The following is a 22,821-nucleotide window of genomic DNA, read 5'->3' on the forward strand; positions in this document are numbered from 1 at the left end:
TGTCAAACTCCTGTCTGAGTGTCATATATCTTGAATTAAAAGCAAAAATCATCAACAAAATGATCAGACATGAAAAAAGATTTATTTAGTCAAGCTGTGAAATGCTAAATCATACATAGTAAACACTTATTTCTGCTTCTTTTATTTACATAACAAGTTCATACTGCATATCACAAAACATTTTAGTGACACTAAAAGTGTTAAATCTTAATGTAACAACATTACTGAATGTAGGAAAATGTATTCAAGAACTGCACGTGTTCCAATTTTTTCTACAGCTTACAGAGAAATTAATTTTGAATTACTTAGTTAATCATTATATATTGTGACCATTTAGTTTGCAAATATACAATAAATTATTGATAATGTACATGTTTGTAAAAGTAGATAAAAGACAAAACAAATGAAGTCATCTGTGCTGTGTATCCATCTCATTCTTTAATGTTTCTTCATCTGAAAAAAAAAAAAACAATTTTAAATATATATATTCACTTGTCAAATACTTCTCAGAAATGTTATAGCCAGAACAATTCATTAGTCAGAAAGAATAATTTGATGTCTATTCATGTTTCAGGTATTGCTGATAATTAATTACATATTTGATTTTCTAACCTTTTGTCTCTTTTCATTAAGCTAAATGGATGCATTCATTTTCATTTCAAGGGTCTCCCTTTTCAGAATGATGTGCACAGTAATCCTGGTATCATACAAAGTGGACACACCTGCAAATGTTGGCAGTCCCTCACAAGCACAGACAGAAAATCACTAATATTCACATTACTATCTCTGAGCAATTTAGAGTATTTTGCTCCCATGCAAAATCTTGTCTGTGGAGGTGGAAAGAATCTGCCGCATTCACAAAAACGAAAGATGAGCAGATCAAAATGATCTTCCCTTTATGGGCGGCATTTTGTTATTGTTTATATGACTGGGCTTTATATACCCTGTACTGTAATCAAACTTAGTCTTTAGAAGTTGAAGAAAAAGCTTGGATGTTTACCTTGACCAGGCTGAATATCATGTTATAGAAGAGAGAGAATATGAATAGAAATATGAAGAAGGAGGTTGTGGACCACAGACTGCTGAGCTCATCCTCTTCAGTGGGATCTTCTGTGCAGCTCTGAGCAAAACTCGGATTTGATTCTGGGGGAAAATTTAAGAAGAAGGAGGTATAGGTGGTTAGACGAGGTGTGTGTGTGTTGTGGGTGTTTGTGTGTCAACGAAGTTGTTAGTAAAATAACATAGAAAACATTGGCCCTCTTAACTAATGCTAATAAATAGTACTAATAAACTGGAGTATAGCATTATTCCCTCTTTGACTGCTGTCATGTATGGACATTGATTCAGTTAAACAGTGGAACTGTAAACTACTGTTAGGCTTCTTTGAAAACTACTCATACAATGTGATTCTTTGTGCTTACTTTTCATTTGATGTGAAAATACTGAAGTAATTCATGAACATGTAACAAAAGTGTCTCCATGCAACATTTATTCAAAACAGTCAGCACATTTCTCAAGCTGTCAGACAATATGACAAACATGATATGAGGACAAACAAAACTAAAGTGACATGTTGACTCTTGTTGTACAATCACAAAGACTGATGACACCACAGAGTGAACAGATTCCCATGGCAGAGAGTACAAGCAGAGACAGAACGACACATTAGCACAAAATACCACATTTACAGCTGAATCCACTATTTGTCACATTCATATGTGTTACCCTTGATCTTAGACACTCCTCGTGATGTCATGGACTCGGTGCTGCCAGCAGGCCGGACGTGGCAATAAAAAATGTGCTTCTCGTTCCAGTTTTTCTTGGTGGTTTTGTAAACACTTGTAACTGAGAAACCTTTTTCATTCTTATCTTGGAAGAAGTTTATGCCATCAGCATAAATTCCAGAATCTCTTTCAGATTGCTCTGTCCAGGCGATGTAGTAATCTTGCTGCACAGGACTGGAGACCAGACACACCAGAGTGACCTCAGTTGAGTCCCCTTTATCAATGTCCTCGTCTGGAAGGACGTGGACTGTCACTTTTGTCTGTCTCCCTTCTGAAAGAAACACTTGATTTAACACAGATGTTTATATAAGTTTTATATTTATTGTATGACATGTTTGTGTGTGTAAGTTGGCTGCCTCCCTCAGGTTCACACATTACTGCTCTACCAATCAGTGTCCCTCACTCAGTAACATACCTCCTCTGTGGACAGTCAGATCTTGAATAACTGGTGTCATATCTTCTCTAGTGGCAGAACAGCGCACTTTGTTGACATTCTGCCACTTGGTATAATCAAGAGTCACTGTGCTGGTTTTGCTGTACTGAGTGCTGCTAGACTTCACTTGCCCAAGGACTCCACTGGTCACTTCTCCATCAATTTCCCATGTGATTTGAGTTTCATCTACAATGGTCCTGTCTTGTCCAGTGATGACACAGTCCAGCTTTGCCTGGTTGTTGCTGAAAATTATTTTTGGACTTGGTTGTTCCAGGGTTACTGTGACAGCACCTACATGAGGTAGAGCAGAGAAATTAGGGTCACAACCATTTTCTAACATCTGGATGATTTGAACAAGTCTTGACTTCATATTTATTTCATTTCTGCCAAGATCCAGAATGTACTCTTTTATGTCAGTATTTAGTAATTAATGCAATGGCATTGTACCTTTTGAGATCTTTCTTGTATATATGGTTCCTCTGTAAGTTGCCTCACAGGTGTAAACAGCTTTACTGTCCCAGTCTGTGTTGCTGACTTTCAGGACACTGACAGCTGAATTTAACTCTCCAGTTTTTATCATGGAGCTTTCAATGTAGCTGGCCAACGCTACGTCATTCTTTTTCCATTTAAATGGTTCCAATGTTCCACTGCGGCTGTCCTCAATTGTACAGACCAGGGCCTGGGTGTCCTCACTTGGCACAGATATCAAAGTCACTTTTGCAGGAATAGGCTCTGAACAGCAGAAGGAAACAGCAGAGAGTCAGTCATTTTTATATTACCCTGTTTTTCATCTGCAAGTGACAAGAATGCTTTGCTCAAAAGAGAAATGTATGTCAGACAGACAAAGGAAATATCACTAATGTGAGGTAATGAATATTGCTTCACATTTGTAGATAAAAGCAAGATGAATGGGGATGGCATGTTGACCCATTATATACTAAGAAGAGATGAGTTAGGAAAATTGAAAATTTAAATATTACATACTTTGCACATGCAGGATTTTGGGAGCACCAACATGAGTTACTGTGCAGTTGTAAGATTTCCTTGAATCCCAGTCTGATTTTGATATTTGGATAAAACTGACTCCTATATATTTGTTGTTTTGAGCTGAAACTGAAGAATGTTGTACTGAAGTCAGGGCAGTCCCACTAGCATCAGTCCACTGGAAAATTAGATGCTTTGGGGAGAAGTCATGCGCAAGACAACCAACAGTCATTTTTCCAGATCCAGTTTTGCACTGCACCACAGGGAACAGAGTCGGCGATTGAGAAGCTTCTGTGAAAGAGTATTAGAAGTTTAAATTTAAATTAAGAAATACAAATCATTAATTACTCATATGAAAAACTGATCACACATAATGATTGGCTGAATCTTTCCACCTCAGAATTATATAAGACCCAAATAAATTAGATAACATGACATAATCTAATGTAATCTAATGAATACAAGACATGCGCTGTAAATGTGAATAAACAAAATACATTTTTAAAACTCAGTCCACATTATCAAATATTATTTAATATATTTTTATTTTATATTTATTGGATTATTTTGCAATACTGAACACATTGCATGAACTTAAATTCCCATTGTTCTGAACCATTTTATCAGAGTAGCGGTTTATCTTAACAATTATACATAACAAGGAATTTAATAAACAATATTGTTTCAATAACAGCTAAAAAATAATAATATAATATAACAAGTTAGCATGTGACAGTCATTATCATTTTTGATTATATATAGTAACATATTGTCTTCTTGATTTTAATTTTTAATTTTTTTTGTCTGTTCAGCTTGAGACAGACGCTGAAGTGCATTAAGAACAGCACCAATATTTCAAAGCCAAAACTACAGCATTATTTAATTGAAACAAGATATTACTATAATAAATCCATTCAAGTTTTTTTTCTTACCATGCTAAATTAAATTCAATTGACATTTTGTTCTTTTTTTTTGTTTACAGCCTTTTTCCCCATTACTCAAAAAAGTGAAAAAGTTGAATGCTCACAGGAAAAAATTACAAATCAGATCAAGTACAACCAGTCCTCCAAACTTTAAATCAATTATTATCAATTTTTCAAGTACATATTTTCTCCTTTAAAGGTCAGTGTGTTGTGCTGTTTCAAAATAAGCTATATATTAAAAAGTATTTACTTATTACTGTCTTTGTTCGGTGTTAATAACAAGTATATCACATGTGTAACACATATTCCTTTGCTCACATACTGAGTACAGTCTGGTGTACAATTATAGTTGCCAGTAAGAGAAAAAATAATCTAATAATGATCTGAATAAGAAGATGAAGACGTTCATTAGTAACAATCACAATTCAGCTGAATAAAATGTAAGAGCAAATCAAACCACCTCCTGCATTAAACAATAATACCAAAGAGGAAGCTCACAAATTACTTTCTTAGAAACAGCTGCATTAAAATATATTGACGGCTCTGTTTTATGTGCTCCATCTGATCAGTACAAACTTAAACGAGACCTGGACTTAAATTTCTCTACCATTGATTATCACATTTTAAAAGAAAAATAAACTGATCACTGTGAATTTTGTGTTTAAATGTGGCTTACCTGATTGTACTGTGACTGCAGTCCCTTTACCCCAGTAGTCAAAGTATCACAGTGTTGCATCTCCATTCACTGCTTGAACAAAAACCTGAAGCACAAGTAAAACACTTTAAAAATTCAGTTAATAAATGAAATGCATAGAGATCTTGGTGCATATGAAAACCTGGTATCATCCTGTGAACATGTGTTTTGTGTTTATTCTTCATCAACTCTTAAAGTTAACATTTGCTGGAAGTAAACATTTTCATCTGTGCACCAACTGTGACTTTAAACTACCAGTTAACCAACTTTTAACTATTAATCTGTTTACTGAAAATGATAAACACTGTATTTACCTCATATTCCAATAAGAAATATTTTGTCTTGTCCTTTTCTTAATCACATGAAGGGATGAGTGTAAAATTTTAGCTGTTAGGTTTTTGTATGAGCGTTTATCTCAGTGCCCCAGTCCATCACAGTGATAAACACCAATACAAAAACCAAACACTGTTTCCTGCACTGGAGAGGAAGAGAGCTGTACTGTCAGCAGTGGGTAAGAATAACACAAAAATATTTTTCATCTTATAAGCCTTATAAATGCTCTAATCAGATTTTCAGTGTTTTTTTTCTCTCAATCTAACATGTCTGTCATTAATATATCATGCTATGGCTTATGTATGTTATGTTATAATCTGATTAACTGAAATTAAAAATGACTTTGATATTATTATTATTTACATGCTTTAAAAAACCTTTTGTGATATTGATACAAAAACAAAACAAAACAAAACAAAAACACTAAATGGTACCATTCTTTATTCTGTTTTTTCCTATGCTTTTTTCCTCCATTTACTTATATCCTCGTGGTCCGTCCCGTGTTTTCATTTGATTGTTATCATCAATCAAATAGTCAATTAATACTGTTGAATCTCTCTATTATACACTGTAATCTATATTTATAGTTTTTAACTGTTCTTTACAAAGTAATTGACTTAACTTCTTCAGACCATAATAAGCATCATCAGTAAACAAAATCTACGTCAGTTTTCAACATTTTCATTTAAAGGTTTTTACACACACACACACACACATACACACACACACACACACACACACACACACACACACACACACGCAAACAATACTTAAGATTTGTACAGAGTAAAGAAAAAAGGGTCATGAATTTACCCAGTGTTTTTGTGTTGCCTTTGCTGTCTGAATATGAGTTACCTCACAACTGGATTCACACTGATAGGCAAAACTATACACTGACAGATGTCTTTTTTTTTTCGTCGAGTAAATTTATTGTTCTGATGATTTCCACAAAGTTTCAGTGCTGCAGGTGTGGTCCCAGGGGTGCAGAGAGAGGGGGAAGTGGCTTTCTAAGGATGATATGTTTTGAAACATCATGGAACTGAAAAACCTTCAGAGCTCTTTGTATTGTGACTGAAATTACACCAAAACCCTTGAAAGTGTTTTGTGTTTATCATAAACAACATTATCTCTCATATTCATACCACTTTGCCATCCAAATCCTGTCCAACTTAAGTATCATTTATTTTGAATTAGACATATAGCACATGTGCAAACAACATGACCAAACATGAAATGCAAAGATTTATTAAGTCAAACTATGAAATGCAAAACAACAACTATTTCTGCCACAGTACAATGTTTATTTACATAAGTAAAGTTAATACTGCACATAATTTAGAATTTCTTAGTCATTATATATGGTGACCATTTTATTTAGCAAATGCATGATAGATTATTGATCCTTTACACGATTTTAAAAGTAAAACTAATGAAGTCATCTGTGTGGTGTATCCATCTCATTTTATTGTTTCTTCATCTGAAAAACAAACAAATAAGCTTGGATCAGACAGCCTGCAGGGAAAGGACTGGAGTGAATGAGTGATGACTCAGACATCAAGGATTCACCAAAGACCAAGTTCAGTTGACATAGTCTCTTCCACAAACACAGTGACTCTCAATGGACAGAACATGCAGCCTGAAGACACTGCTGTGTATTACTGTGCCAGACACCCACCCACAACAACACAAACCATCTGTAGACCTGAACAAAATCCCCACAGTACCTGAACACTTGTAACATGAAGCCACCAGAGGAGGAGCCCTCAGACCACTAATGATTTCACACCAGTTCACTGTTACAATAAAGAAGGAAACAGTCTTTTTTTTGCATCTCTATTGCATCTCTCTATTTTCCCTGCAACAATTCCCACTATGAGCAAGCACTAGGCAACAGTGGTAAGGAAAAACTTCCTTTTAAGAGACAGAAACCTCGAGCAGGTTGAACTTTCGCTAAGCTTCATTTCAATCAGGAGAGACTTAGAACAAAAGCATGCACAAATCTGCAGTAGAATGGAATTTTTTTGTGCACAGGAGAAATAGAGTTTTGGCGCTTAGACCCCAGCAGGAAGCATTCAAATTTAAGTGGTACTTCTGATATATAGGAAACTACCCCCAAAAATAAAGGTAAACCATACCTGATGCATGGCGCTAAATGGGGGAAGGAGCAAAAATTTAGATCCACACATATAAAGCAGTTACCATGGTATGGTAAAGAGGAAGGAGTGGTAGCAATGCTGGGAAGAGAGGTGAGCTATTAGGGATTAAGGGGCTATTGAAAATAAAGTGGTCAAAGGTCATGAGAGTGGGAGTGTGAGTGATGCTCAATGTGATTGTGAAAGGTGGTGATTGAATGAATATAGGAGTGAGTGGGGAAAGCTTAGCAATAATGGGAAATATTCATAAAACTCAGATGAGCAGGGGGATAGTCTTCCTGACGAAGTATCATTTCAGTTGGGACAGTGAACGAAAGAGTGTGAGAAAGATGAGAAATGAAGAGGAATAAATTGATTGTGCACAGAATAATAGATTTGAGCACAGGAAGAAGATTGCAACAGAGAGTAGTAAGGCGTGGCCTGTGCCTTTGCTGCACAGAGGATCAGGACCAGGGAGAATGTTTGTGACACCACCACCACCAGTATAGTCTGGACATATATGAGAGGAGTAGGCGCAGGAGGAGCAGAGGCCCATTGTTGAAGAGAGGTGGAGGAGATCCCTTGCATTGAAACTGAGGTGACAGTACTCATTCTAAAAGAATAAACTGAATATGCTGAGGAGATAGATTACACTTGTGAAGAACCTTTAAAAGAGATGATTAAACTATGCTTGACATGGGGTGATTGCCTGAGGTTAAAACAGGGGAGAATGTGTATAAAAGAGGTCAGCCTTGAAAGGACAAAAGGGGCATCTATGCAAACAATGATACAGAAAAGCGCCCTTAGCTTTAGAATGTTTCATATAAAGCTAAGTGATTGAGGTGAAATGCTAACTAAGAAAGAAGTTGCCTCTGTTGGGACTGAAGGAATTTGAAGTAGTGAATTTATGCATTCTAAGAGGCCATAGAATGCTAAAAGGAATATGCTGCATATAGCAAGTCAATATAGAAAAAAATAATAATAATCAACCCCCTCTAAGCAGCATAGATGCAGAACTTGGAGTGTGATAGGGCGTCTGTTACCTGGAGCAGAGGGAATCACTAGCCGATAAAGCAGGGGAACTGCCAACAATGATGCAGAGAAAAATGAAAACATGAGCAGAAATCATATGAGTTTGTAACACCACCTCCAGTATTTGCATGACTTACATGAAGTTTGGAGAACGCTGAGCAGCTAGAGCTGAGGGAAAATCTGGCCATATGTAGGAACCATAGCTGAAAAGGACCAGTAGCCCGGTAGCTGGAGAGAGGCTAAAATATTCTTTGGATTGTGGCTAAGTTTGCAGTGCCTATTCTAAAAATACGCTGTGAGAGTGAATTGAATGGGGAAAACAGATCCTCTCTGGAACAGATATCATATTATGCAGAAACAGAGTGTGGATGAGAACCTATAGGTGCTGAAGGGGAGGATATTGAGATTTCTTTTAATAGCACTGAAATTGGATTAGTGAAGGCTAGGAAAAGGGAACATTTAGTATAAATTGGGTCCCGGCAAGCATAGCAGAACCATCGTGAGGCTTGGAATAGCAGATATAATGCGGTAATTAAGTAGGATGTATCTGGACAGGCAGCAGGGTAAATATTAGTGAAACACAAAACATTTCTTAAATGACCCAAGCAAAATCATATGATTTAAGTGAAGAAGTGCTAAACCTTCTGTGTGCAGATCTGACCGAATCTCAATATAAAATAGTTCCCTAGCTAATGCAGCTAGCCCCTCGAGAGGAAGGACAGGCATGGGATTTGGGCTGGCAGTGACTATGGTAGGTCTGAAAATTAAACAGGATAAGAGTCAGTAATTACAGAATTTACCAGGCATGTGCTGTCGGTAAAGATGAAGTTGTGCCTGACAACCACAAAGAATGTGACCACATTTAAAGGGGAACTCCTTATTTGTAATATTGACCTGTTGACACATAGCACGGAATTCTTTGCAATGCTATTGACGACTCCAAATAGGGGTAATCTCATATAAGGTGGGGAAGAGCCAACCTGGAAAATGAGGTAGGCCCATTACTGCATCCACGGCCCTGGAAAACCCCCAAAAATAACTTACAGATGGATTCACATTTTTAAATATATGTATTATATTTACACTATATTTGCATGCTCTTCATGGCTGAAACTAATTGTTCATGCAAATTTGGTACTTAAGAGGCCAGGTGATATCTAGCATATTAATAATAAGCTTGGGGAGAAGAATCAGAAGGCCAACTGTATTTTATTATTATTATTAATTTATTATTTATTAGGTATTGTAGCATAGGCATGCTGAACCAACTCTACCTTTCGCCCTTGCTGTCGACATTTTTCCTCAGGCTGAGGTGCTGGTGATAGAAAAGGGCAACTGAGGCAGAGAGATCAAACTACCACAGATTAAACAAAGTCTAACTACTTGTTAAGCCCCACAAACATGAGATTGACTGAGAAACGTGGAACGTTGCCACTGAAAACTTTAATATTGCTTGCAAGGTTTGTACGTATACGGGGTGAAAGGTTTGTTAATGTGATGTAAGGCTTATCTGGCAGAGGCGCAGGAATAGGATGGCCGGAGAGTGGGGACAGGCCTCTGGTGTGTTTACAGTAGGCTAGAAAACAAAACGCGGCTGAAATGTATGGGTGTTGAAAGTTAAAGCTGAGGCAGTTTAAGCCTGAAGACTTGAGTTGAAGCTTGAACTGATCTCACTGCATAGTGTAGGAGGACGTCAGGTGTTGGCGTGGCTGGAGCCGCATTTAACTGTGCAAATCCTGTTTGTTTTTCAGCTTCTGTCTTCACTGAGAAGTTGTTTTAATGAAACTCTGTTATGGAAGAAGTGAGATGCCTATTTAATAATATGATTTCTAAATTTGTATCTGATTAGAAATGGCAGAATGGAAATGGTAATTATTGCTTTTCAAAGTGTTTGATGTAACTGTATTGTATCAATGTTTTAACTTCTTGAACTATGGAGAATATTCATGTGAGATAACTGTGGTAACGATGAGTACTGTAGGATTTTGTACAGCTGCTCAACCAACTCCAGTCACTGTGACTCTCGAGCACAATAATAAACAGCAGAATCTTCAGTCTTCAGACTGTTCATCTGCAGATACAGCTGCTGTCTGCTGTCGTCTCTGGAGATGGTAAACCGGCCTTGAAATGACTGAGAGTAGTAGATGTTGCTACTGTCATAATGACTTGCAATCCACTCCAGTCCTTTTCCAGGAGCCTGTCTGATCCAGTGCATCCAGTAACCACTGAATGACAATCCAGAGGCTGTACAGGTCAGTCTGTGGGATTCTGCAGGTTTTTTAACCACTGGTTCAGATTGTGTCAGAGTCTGACCATCAACACCTGTCAAGACACAAAACACCACATCATGTAATTTAAGATGATCATTGAAATTAAAAATATTATAAATAATGACCAGTGAAAGTCTTCACCTGCCCAGCAGAGAGTTAAAAGCAGCAGTCCTGTTCTATAGTCCATCATGTTAAACTGTGTGTCCACTGTTCTCTGTCATCCTCTCTGCAGTCAGATAAGTAGAGGTGGAAGACATCTGAGTTTTGCATTGACTCCTCCTCACAGGGAGGAGAGAAGTAGATTAAACTTGGCTTTCAGTTTACTGTTTGGTGGAACTTGAACATTTATGATTTAATGTTTGTCTGACATGTTTTGACAAATACTTCTCTTACGTTTCTTCTAATAAAGCTTCAGCATGCAAATACATGCAATACAAATTAATAAAAATATCATTTATCTTGGCAGAAAGAGTATCTCTACAAGAACTTATGAATATTTTGGACACATACTCTCAAATTCTTCCTATATTCTTCCTATACTGATACTGATAAACAAAGAAATCCACTACTGATACTGAATAGTAGTGGATTTCTTTGTTTATCAGTATCAGTATAGGAAGAATTTGAGAGTATTTTGGACACATACTCTCAAATTCTTCCTATACTGATACTGATAAACAAAGAAATCCACTACTATTCAGTAATTTGCAAACATTTGTGTAATAATAAACTTAGTAGGCTCGTAGTGTTTTTATTTATTGTGATATTTAGAACATGTTTGTGTGTAGTTCAGCCACATGAATCTCTGGGTATTTGTGCAGGTCTGTTGGTGGTTTGTTTCACTGTGGTCCCAACTGTACCACTGTGCACGTACACAATAATAAACAGCTGTGTCCTCAGGCTGCAGATTCTGTCCTGTTAATGTCACAGAACTAGTAGAAGTATATGTGTGATAAAGGAACTTGTTCTTCAGAGCGTTATTTTGATAAAAGTCTCCTCCTCCCCAACGATGCATGATCCAGTCCATTGGTTTTCCTTCACGCTGTCTGATCCAACCTGTAGCATAGCTGTTATCAGTCAGAGAATAACCAGAGACCTGACAGGTGATGGTCAAAGACTGTCCAGGCTGCACAACCTTTGACTCTGGCTGGATGAGATCAATACTGTACACACCTGTGGAAACAGAAATCAACATTATCTCCATCATTCATCTGACTACTCAGTGTTTCTAATGTGTTTATTAGTGTGAATCCACTGAAAGCTCCTCACAGGATCCAGCTGCCAGCAGCAGTATCAGAGCTACAGAGAACATGGTTGATGTTGAAGCTGAACTGATGTGAGCTCTTCTGTCCTCTCACTGACACACACACACTTCACGTCCTTATATGTAAACTTTATTTGCATATTAAATAAAGTCAGCTGGGACTAGTAATAACAGACAATATACTCCAGGCAACTGTATTTTTCATTTGGTCATAGTCACCGTTGCATGGTGCTCATTGTTTCAGTGTTTCTCTACAAGTGTTTTGCCACAAAATGTTCCTGATGTGTTTAAAAGAGAGGAAAAGTTAGTATATACCTTCTTCTGAGGGTTTAAACAGGGTGAGGAAACAAAACAATGACAGATTTCAATGATTTTGCTCTGTTAAATTTACAACAATTTTATTTTTATTTTCTATCTTTTCATAAGTTGAAGAGAGAGATATCAACAGAAACAAAAAATTGCCTCTGCCACTCAGTGAATTCTATAAACCTTCAACAATATTATCTATTAATCAGATTGTTCTATTGTGGGTAATGTTCAGTATGAGATAGGCATATTTATTTAATACAATTCTGTAATTCACTGAATGAGTGTTAATTAAATCATATTAATGCTGCTGTGATTAGATAAACTCTCATTCAAAACTCACAGTCACTGCACACAAACTAACTTTTGTCAGATTGAGGCCTTTTGACAGATCATATATTGCTAGTTGAGTCTGTGCTCTAGTCAATTATCATTCTGGAAAAGCACAAATTATTGTGAGCCAATGCAGGGAAAATAGAGAGATGCAAAGAAAACTGTTTCCCCCTTTACTGTAACAGTGAACTGGTGTGAAATCATTAGTGGTCTGAGGGCTCCTCCTCTGGTGGCTTCATGTTACAAGTGTTCAGGCACTGAGGGGTTTTTGTTCAGGTCTACAGATGGTTTGTGTTGTTGTGTGTCTCTGGCACAGTAATACACAGCAGTGTCTTCAGGCTGCAGATTCTGTCCATTGAGAGTCACTGTGTTGCTGGAAGAGTCTAAGTCGACACTAAACTTGTTCTTTAGTGAATCTTTGACGCTTGAGTCCCTACTCATCCACTCCAGTCCTTTCCCTGCAGGCTGTCTGATCCAAGCTGTGTAGTAGCTGCTAACAGAATATGAGACCTGACAGGTGATGGTCAGACGTTGACCTGGCTGCACAGTCAAAGAGGCTGGCTGTGTCAACTGTTCACACTTCACACCTGTAAAAAGATAAACATGTTGTTTAACAAATGATCAAGTTACAGTGCAAAAGAAGAAATATTGACTGTGATGAATCCAGGGAGACTCACATGATCCAGCTGCCAGCAGCAGTATCAGAGCTACAGAGAACATGGTTGATGTTGAAGCTGAACTGACGTGAGCTCTTCTGTCCTCTCACTGACACACACACACTTCATCTACTTCTGAAGAACCTTTATTTGCATATTGTTGAATAATCAATTTACATCCTACAAAATTCTCTTTAAATACAGCTGAAATGTTCAGCTGTTTCCTCTCTAGCTGCCAGAGAGAGAGGTGAAAGGTTCCACTGTTATTTATTTCATTTTTCATTTCATACTCCAGTATGGTTAATTAAATTAACTTTTAACTTCACATAAATTAAGATGGTAACTGAGATGGAAATTGTGACAAATTAAGATCAATGAAACTCTTCACCTGCCCAGCAGACAGTTAAAATAAGCACATTACTAGAGGTGGAAGACATCTGAGTTTTGCACTGACTTCTTGTCACAAGGAGGAAAAATAGGACTGGATCACAGTAACAGTTTGCTGAAACTGGGGTTTCAGTGATGACACAGCTCAGTGAATTGAAGATTTTATTCTTTTCATTATTTATATGAGTGTCTGCTAATGACAGAGGACACAGAAACCCACACGCATATTTTGAATTATATCTTACATTATTTGCCAAAAAATATACTGCATGTATTAATTTGTAGTAGTATATCTGTTATTTATACCTGGACAGTAATTTCTGCAGATTATTATCTTGTTGTTGACCAAAAGTGATCATCGCACACAGAAAGAGTAGGAAATTAAAAGCTTTCTTGTGATCCATCAGCCTGTTAATACGAAATACTGTAAGATGATCATTAGACAGGCAGGTTTTTTTTCATGGTTATTGGTTAATGATGATCCTTCTCAGGGCCAGTTTCCACACTTTTTTACTTAAAAAAAAATGAACAACAACAATTACAGATATAAAATAATAATTATTCCACAGGCTCTTTTGGTGCAATAAAGATGAGTACAGTAGGATTTTGTACAGCTACTCAACTAACTCCCATCACTGAGGCGAGCACAATAATAAACAGCAGAATCGTCAGTCTTCAGACTGTTCATCTCCAGATATAGGTGCTGTCTGTGGTTGTCTCTGGAGATGGTAAACCATTCTGAAAATCTTCACCTGCCCAGCAGAGAGTTAAAAGCAGCAGTCCTGTCCTATAGTCCATCATGTTAAACTGTGTGTCCACTGTTCTCTGTCATCCTCTCTGCAGTCAGATAAGTAGAGGTGGAAGACATCTGAGTTTTGCATTGACTGTTCCTCACGGGGAGGAGAGAAGTGGACTGGATGTATTTGGTGAAACTGAGAAATTGATATTAAGAAGTCAATCTGCAATTCTAGCCCTGCAGTGGGTCGGTGATCTGTCCAGGGTGTACCATGCCTCTTGCCCAGTGTCAGCTGGGATTAGCTCCAGCCCCCCCACGACCCTGAAGGATAAGTGGGGTAGATAATGAATGGATAGATGTAATCTCCCATCCCAGGTTTAAGTTAATCTTTCTTTAGACATCTGACTGGTTAAAAAAAAGTTCAATTCAAGTCAGTTAAAATATGATTAATTGGTTAAAAGACTCTTTTATTGTTAGTGTTTACATTAATATGAATAATATAAAGTATTATTCTATGCTTTCAATACATTTAACACACACAAACACACACATACATACACAAATAAGTAAATAGGAAATAAAAATGTGTCATATACTTACTGTGACCTGGGAAAATCAAATTTTTCCTATTCTGATGGAGACTGAGGTAGAAGTCAAGTCAAGTCAAATTTTATTTATATAGCGCCATTTCACAACAGAAGTTATCTTGAGGCACTGTACATATAGAGCAGGTCTAGACTGTACTCTTTATCTTATAAAATTTACAGAGAAAAACCCAACAGATCCCACCATGAGCAAGCACTAGGCGACTGTGGCAAGGAAAAACTTCCTTTTAAGAGGCAGAAACCTCGAGCAGAACCGGACTCAAGGTGGGCGGCCATCTGCCTCGACCGGTTGGATTTAGACAGAGAGAGAGGAGGGTGGGGGGATGGGGTAAGAGAAAGACAACATTGCAGATACACAGACTAAGTCAAAGTGTAAATAGTAGTAGTAATAATAATAATAATAATAATAATTACTATTACAACTAAAGGAATAATAATGACAAACAGGTTGAGCTGGATCATGGGAGCAGCAGGAAACTCTCCAGCTCCGGAGGCAGAACCCTGCAGTAACAGACAGTAGAAGAGAGAGAGAGAAGCACAGCCTGGGCACTAATGTGCTTGAGGGAAGAAACACACAGTTAAAGTGATGCAGCGATATTAAGACAGTTAATAGTAATCTCGTCGGCAGGACATCATGGACAACATTTACTAACTATTAAGCTTAACTGATGCATTGAGACTGACCCAACCCGCCGAGGGAAAAATGGTATCCTGAAATAGGAACCAGAATAATGTGCTAGTTAAAAGTTAAGGCAAAAAGATGAGTTTTTAGTTTGGATTTAAAGGCCTCAACTGAGTCAGCCTGTCTAATATCAATAGGGAGGTTGTTCCAGAGAAAGGGGGCCCGATAGGAGAAGGCACTGCAGCCCGCTGACTTCTTTTTGACTCTGGGGACAGACAGCAGCCCTGCACTCTGAGAACGCAGAGGTCGGGAGGGAATATAAGGGTTAAGAAGTTCAGACAGGTATGAGGGGGCTAACCCATTTAGAATTTTATAAGTCATTAAGAGAACTTTAAAGTCTGATCTAACATGAATAGGGAGCCAATGAAGGGAGGCTAAAACTGGGGTAATATGGTCAAACCGTCTCGATTTGATTAGCATTCTAGCTGCAGCACCATTTGCAGACTTTTAGTGCTGGCACACGGTAGTCCTGAAAGCAAAACATTACAATAATCCAGTCTAGAAGAAACAAAGGCATGGACTAGAATTTCAGCGTCTGAAGTCAAAAAAGACTGATACAAACACAGATATAACAACTACTACTTAATGCCTTTGTCTATCAGGAACAGAAAAATGTTGCTACTATTCTATAATTCATAAACATTTATGTATTGATCAACTTGGTAGACAAGTAGTGTTTGTGTGTGGTTCAGCCACATGTGTCTCTGGGTATTTGTGCAGGTGTGTTGGTGGTTTGTTTCACTGTGGGGTAACGTACACAGTAACAAACAGCTGTGTCCTCAGGCTGCAGATTCTGTCCTGTTATAGTCACAAAACTAGTAGAAGTGTATGTGTGGTAAAGGAACTTGTTGAGCATTGTTTTGATAAAAGCTGCCACCACCCCAAAGATGCATAATCCAGTCCATTGCTTTTCTTTCACACTGTCTGATCCAACCTGTTGTATAGCTGCTATCAGTCAGAGAGAACCAGAGATCTGACAGGTGACAGTGATAGAAGACACAGACATGGCACTGACTGCCCTCTAGTGTTTTTATGACAGAAACTACATTATGTTTCACTCCCATATTGTGATCTATACCTTACAATATATGCAAAATAATATTGGTATTCAACTGTTATTCAAACCTGGACAGTAATTTCAGCAGATTGTTATGCTGTTATTGACTATTCTGTGACAAAGGGATCATCACAGTTTATGTCTATGTTGTTACATATTTGTGTGTTTTTCATTTATTTATGTGGTTATTGTTGTTGGTTAATGATGATCTTTCTTGAGATCCTTTTCCATGACTTCTTTTTAAAAACAATAATGACATGAGATAAAAAACAAAACAAAAAAAACTTGGGCTTTCTTGTGATCCGCTCCTAAAGATGAGTACAGTAGGATTTTGTACAGCTGTTCAACCAACTCCAGTCACTGTGGCTGTCGAGCACAATAATAAACAGCAGAATCTTCGGTCTTCAGACTGTTCATCTGCAGATACAGCTGCTGTTTGCTGTTGTCTCTGGAGGTGGTAAACCGGCCTTGGACTGACTGAGAGTAGAAGATGCTATCACTGTCATATTCAATAGTTGCAACCCACTCCAGTCCTTTTCCTGGAGCCTGTCTGATCCAGGCCATCCAAGCGCTACTGAAGTCAAATCCAGAGCCTGTACAGGTCAGTCTGTGGGATTGTCCAGGTCTTTTAACCACTGGTTCAGATTCTGTCAGAGTCTGACCATCAACACCTGTCAAGATGAAAAAGAAAATATCATATGTTTTAAGATTGCAACTGAAATAGAAATTATTTATGATCAGCATCAGTGAAAGTCTTCACCTGCCCAGCAGAGAATTAAAAGCAGCAGTCCTGTCCTATAGTCCATCATGTTAAACTGTGTGTCCACTGTTCTCTGTCATCCTCTCTACAGTCAGATAAGTAGAGGTGGAAGACATCTGAGTTTTGCATTGACTCCTCCTCACAGGGAGGAGAGAGTTGGAGTGGAATTGGTTGTCATCTTACAATTCATGGCAAGTTATGATTCCAGCCAAATATTTATTTTATTTGATAGAATATAACTGAAATCTTTATGTGAGTTTCTATTGTCTTCACAGATTTAATTTTGTTTATACATTTTAGTTGGGACTTTTGTCCCAAAAATGTAAAAATAAAAATTTGTTCCCTTGACATCTCACAAAAATAAATGAAGAAAATGTTTCATGTCCTTGTCTTGCAGTGGAAATCAGAGATCTACACACATTTTGAAGCAAACTCTGAATAAATGGATGTCAGATTTTTTACATTTAACAAATAACAGCAGCTTATTAAACATTATTTTCCTAAACATACCTGAAATTTAACCTGTTTAATGAATAAAGGCTAGGAAGGATTAGGATTGTTATTTGTATCCTTAGACTTTTTATGTCTTATAATTGTGGGTATTCTTCTTGTAATACAGACAAAACTGAATGCTCAATGGTGGTTTTAAATAGAGGGAGTAGTTTTTGTATGACTCTCCCATTACTGTCTAAAGTTAAATCCAGATGTTGTGCAGGTGAGTCTGTGGGACTCTCCAGGTCTTTTAACTGCTGGTTCAGACTCTGTTATGGTCCAACCTTCAGCACCAGTTGACACAAACAGAACAGTCACCAAGAGTGTCAGCTTTTTGTAAGCCATGTTGACAATTTGCTCAGTATGTTTTCACATCCATGAATCCTCTTTAAATATGATGTAAACTGGATCCCTGTGAGAATTTGTTTACAGTAAGCTCCTCCCACATCACATTCTGCTTTTAGAGTCAAATTCAGGGGAGTGAACACAACATAACACAAAATAAAGCAGCATTTAAACAAACAGCAAATACTGATTTAAAACATCTTTATCTACATTATTACAAAGAAATGTATGCATTTGAGTAAATTTAGAAAATTATTTTTTTCACTGAGGGATCCAGCAGTCTTGTTTTTCTGAAACTGGACTCTCTGGGTTGTTTTAATTACTGTTAAATTAGGAATACTTCAATTCAGAAATAAATAAAATACATTTATGAGATTGCAACTGCAACATCCCTTTTTATGTTTATTTTATTTTATTTTATTATGTTACTGATAGTGACAGTGACAATGAACAGAGGCAATATACTCTAAATAAACTGTTGATTTGCTGCAGCTGGTTGAGGTTGTGGATTATTTTAGAATTCTGAAAGTTTCAATATTCAAATTGTGTTTGAAGCCACAGAAATACAGATAGATTAACTTCTTAGGACTATTTAGAAACTGAAACTTGTGTGGTGATATGCAAAATGCTAATTTTGGTATTTAAGACAAAAATGTCTGCTGACTTATCAAGCGTAAAGGAAAAAAATTAAACAACATGGACAGTTTGAACTTCCATTTATTCTATTAATCCACAGTGTTTTCACTTGGTTTGTACTGTATTTTAACTACTCTCCAATCCCTAATTTACATGTTTTATTTAAAAAAATCTGCTTTCAAAAGTAAAAGAAAAGAGAACCTATCATCTCATTTTAAGATGGACTAAAGTTGGGCTATTAACAGTAGTTGTTGTCCCTCAGAAGCAAACATTAGATAAATTAATATACAAATACTCAGTGAATGAACAGTAAATGAATGTGAATATGAGAGACTGAAACTGAGAGAATAAAACCAAAAGGCAAAAGAAGCTCAAAGAAAACTTAACTGAAGGTATGAAAATGGATGAAATGATAGATACTGCTGCCATTGCAATGATCATTGGCCTTAATGTTGTAAAGGTAACTTTGTGATGTGAATTATAGGCCTATACTGTATGAATAAATAGGAAGAACATCAGCTATTCATCTGGCCTTGTTGTTGTCACAACCTATCATACCTTCCACCACTGTACTGAATTTATTTTGAACTGGACATATTTCACTTTTCTAATTATGTTTTTCACTGTTGCAATAACTGACTCTGTTAGTTTGACCATAATGTAATAGCATATAGAGACACTGTCACTCAAGTCACAGTCTGAGGTTTTTGTGCAGCTGCTCCACTGTCTTCAGTCACTGTGTCTCGAGCACAGAAGTAAACAGCAGAATCTTCTGCTGTCAGACTGTTGACCTGGAGGTACTGAGTGCTGCTGGACACATCTTCAGTCATGACAAAACGACTTTGAAAGGAGCTGCCATAGCTAGCAGAGTTTGAGCCTGTGTCCATCCTCCCAATCCACTCCAGACCTCTCCCTGGTCTCTGTTGTATCCAGTGTATATAGTAGCTTGTCATGCTATAACCAGATATGATACATGACATCTTCACTGTCTCTCCAGGTCTTTTCACCTCAGATGGAGACTGGTCCAGTTTGATCTCACTCCAAACTCCTGTAAGTAAAGAAGATTATGATCCATCAAATTTGAAATGTAATGTAAAAAAAACAGTTTGTATAAATTATTTTCCTACCATGAACAGTGACTATAAAGAATAAACTCCAAAAAATCATCTTTTCCATTCTGTCATAAACACTGTAGTTCAGTACTTTCTGATCAAAGTGTTTCAGAAATACATTAAACTGTCCCAGTGTTCTGACACAAATGATGACAGCTGCTGGTGGTGTGTTTATAAGGAACAAAGAGTTTGCATAGACCTCCCTCTACAGGTTTAAAAAGGGAACATGTAACTGATAGAGAAGTATCTTCACACCAACAGAGGAAAATATTAAATGAGTTAAATGTTAAATGTGGAATGATTTTCACTGTATTTTGCCTGTACATGTATGAAGAGGGTGTGTGATGCTGCGACACCTGTTTTGTCTCAAATGGACAAGACATTTATTTCCTAAGAGAGACAAGAAAGGCTGGTCTTAGCATATCCTAAAATATCAAAATCTGGTGAAACAAATTTTTAGCACTGTACAGTAATAATCTTAAATCACAGTGCAGTTATTTAGTGATACATACTTAACATGGCCAAATAAAAAAGGGGGAAATTGCATCTGATGTTTACTTGTTCATACTTCAGAAAAGATAGCGCTGATGCTTAAGTTAGCTTTAAATACTATCTTCCAACTGTATGGAGACAGGAAAAATGTTTTCCCCATTGTCTCTAGAAATAATACACAATAATGAATAAAGAAAAATGTGTCACATCTTTGTTTTGCAGTGGAAGAGAGAGGAGAGCTACACAGACGTGTTAAAATACTAAAAGATTCCTCTGTCTATCAATGATAAAACATTTTCTCTGCCATTCAGTGAATTCCATAAACATTCAACTACATCATCATTTAATCACAGAGTACTGTCTTTATTAATGTTCACATTTAGAACATGTGTTTGTGGTTGATGTGTTGCAGAGTTTTTGTGCAGGTCTATTAGTGGTTTGTTTCACTGTGGGGTAACGTACACAGTAATAAACAGCTGTGTCCTCAGGCTGCAGACTCTGTCCTGTTATAGTCACTGTTCTTGCAGAAGTGTCTCTGTTGAAGCTGAACTTGTTCTTCAAAGCATTATTTTGAGTTAAGCTACCACCTCCCCACATATGAAAAATCCAGTCCATTGGTTTTCCTTCACGCTGTCTGATCCAACCTGTAGCATAGCTGTTATCAGTCACAGAATAACCAGAGACCTGACAGGTGATGGTCAAAGACTGTCCAGGCTGCACAACCTTTGATTCTGGCTGGATGAGATCAATACTGTACACACCTGTGGAAACAGAAATCAACATTATCTCCATCATTCATCTGACTATTCAGTGTTTCTAATGTGTTTATTAGTGTGAATCCACTGAAAGCTCCTCACAGGATCCAGCTGCCAGCAGCAGTATCAGAACTACAGAGAACATGGTTGATGTTGAAGCTGAACTGACGTGAGCTCTTCTGTCCTCTCACTGACACACACACACTTCACTTCCTTATATGTAAACTTTATTTGCATATTGTTGAATATTTCCATTTCTCTTTGTCAAGAAAATAAGGAAACAACTAAATTATGTAAACAGTGTGATGTGTCACTTAGTAAGGTGCTGACAGAGGAAGAGTCCAGGAAGTCAAAGTCAAAGTTTGTCTTATTACAGAATCACTTGTTCATTCAGCTTTAATCACAAAGTCTCACAAACACAAGAATAAACAGCAGCTCCTTCAGTCTTCCAGCTGTTTATGTTGAGTCCAGGGTTTGAGTGTCAGTCAGTTCAAATCAATGAGATGAGCAGATATGAGTGTCTCCTTATAGTGACAGAGGAAAAGGAAACTTGACAGTGACTGCCCTCTAGTGGTTTTATGAGAGACACTTCAACATTATTTTTCAGCCTCTTATTTTAACACACTTTAGATTCCACATAGATATTACTGTGACTTGTCTAAAAGTGGATGAATGAGCCTGTTAGTCTGATACGTCACAATGATCATAATGACAATGACTTTATCAGATTGCTGTGTTGTGATCATTAGGCCGTCAGTTTTCCTCTTTTGTGTTTAATAGTTGTTATTAGTTAATTATGATTCTTCTCAGGGCCAGTTTCCGCACTTTCTTAGTTTGAAAAAAACAAAAAAACAAACTACAATTAAAGATGAAATAAACAATAATTATTCCACAGGATCCTTTGGAGCAATTAAGATGAGTACAGCAGGATTTTGTACAGCTGTTCAACTAACTCCAGTCACTGTGACTCTCGAGCACAATAATAAACAGCAGAATCTTCAGTCTTCAGACTGTTCATCTGCAGATACAGCTGCTGTCTGCTGTTGTCTCTGGAGATGGTAAACCGGCCTTGGACTGACTGAGAGTAGTATTTGCTGCCACCACCATAGTTGGTAGCAGCAATCCACTCCAGTCCTTTTCCAGGAGCCTGTCTGATCCACACCATCCAGTAGTCACTGAATGTGAATCCAGAGGCTGTACAGGTCAGTGTGTGGGATTCTCCAGGTCTTTTAACCACTGGTTCAGATTCTGTCAGAGTCTGACCATCAACACCTGTCAAAACAAACAAGCAAAATTGTCACTTTGTGTAAGCAACTTCTTGAAGACGGATTCTATTCAAGATCAGTGAAAGTCTTCACCTGCCCAGCAGAGAGTTAAAAGCAGCAGTCCTGTCCTATAGTCCATCATGTTAAAGTGTGTGTCCACTGTTCTCTGTCATCCTCTCTGCAGTCAGATAAGTAGAGGTGGAAGACATCAGAGTTTTGCATTGACTCCTCCTTGCAGGGAGGAGAGAACTGGAGAAGACTAGGCCATCATGTTTTCCTACTGTTGATCTAAGACAGTTAGAATACATAACAACTTCCAGTTCCAGCCAAATGAAAGCTTTATGTTACATACT

The 22,821-nt window shown here is 37.4% G+C and overlaps 3 protein-coding genes and 3 gene segments (V, D, J or C); all 6 read right to left on the minus strand.

Annotated features, from left to right (window-relative positions):
- The window catches only part of LOC108880742 (uncharacterized), a 155,373-nt gene that overhangs the window by 48,804 nt on the left and 83,748 nt on the right, over positions 1-22,821 (minus strand).
- Positions 1-22,821, minus strand: part of LOC127142993 (Ig heavy chain Mem5) — a 102,451-nt gene that overhangs the window by 40,038 nt on the left and 39,592 nt on the right. The window lies entirely within an intron of this gene.
- LOC108880763 (immunoglobulin gamma-1 heavy chain) lies at positions 64-20,124 on the minus strand. Its single transcript, XM_051074028.1, has 9 exons — positions 19,972-20,124; positions 19,559-19,892; positions 4,801-4,844; positions 3,202-3,492; positions 2,665-2,949; positions 2,200-2,508; positions 1,726-2,055; positions 1,001-1,143; positions 64-453 (listed from the first exon to the last, which is right to left on the minus strand). Exons 1-9 carry the CDS (start codon positions 20,018-20,020, stop codon positions 439-441), a joined length of 1,800 nt encoding a protein of 599 aa, XP_050929985.1. The 5' UTR covers positions 20,021-20,124; the 3' UTR covers positions 64-438.
- LOC127142999 (Ig heavy chain V region 5A-like) lies at positions 12,690-13,266 on the minus strand. The segment is given in 2 exon segments: positions 12,690-13,075; positions 13,166-13,266. Coding segments are annotated over 2 exon segments (390 nt in total).
- LOC127143004 (immunoglobulin heavy variable 3-30-3-like) lies at positions 16,944-17,457 on the minus strand. The segment is given in 2 exon segments: positions 16,944-17,282; positions 17,372-17,457. Coding segments are annotated over 2 exon segments (363 nt in total).
- LOC127143007 (Ig heavy chain V region 6.96-like) lies at positions 22,147-22,631 on the minus strand. The segment is given in 2 exon segments: positions 22,147-22,475; positions 22,562-22,631. Coding segments are annotated over 2 exon segments (363 nt in total).

This window comes from Lates calcarifer, linkage group LG11, assembly GCF_001640805.2.
Source record: "Lates calcarifer isolate ASB-BC8 linkage group LG11, TLL_Latcal_v3, whole genome shotgun sequence".
NCBI lineage: Eukaryota > Metazoa > Chordata > Actinopteri > Centropomidae > Lates > Lates calcarifer.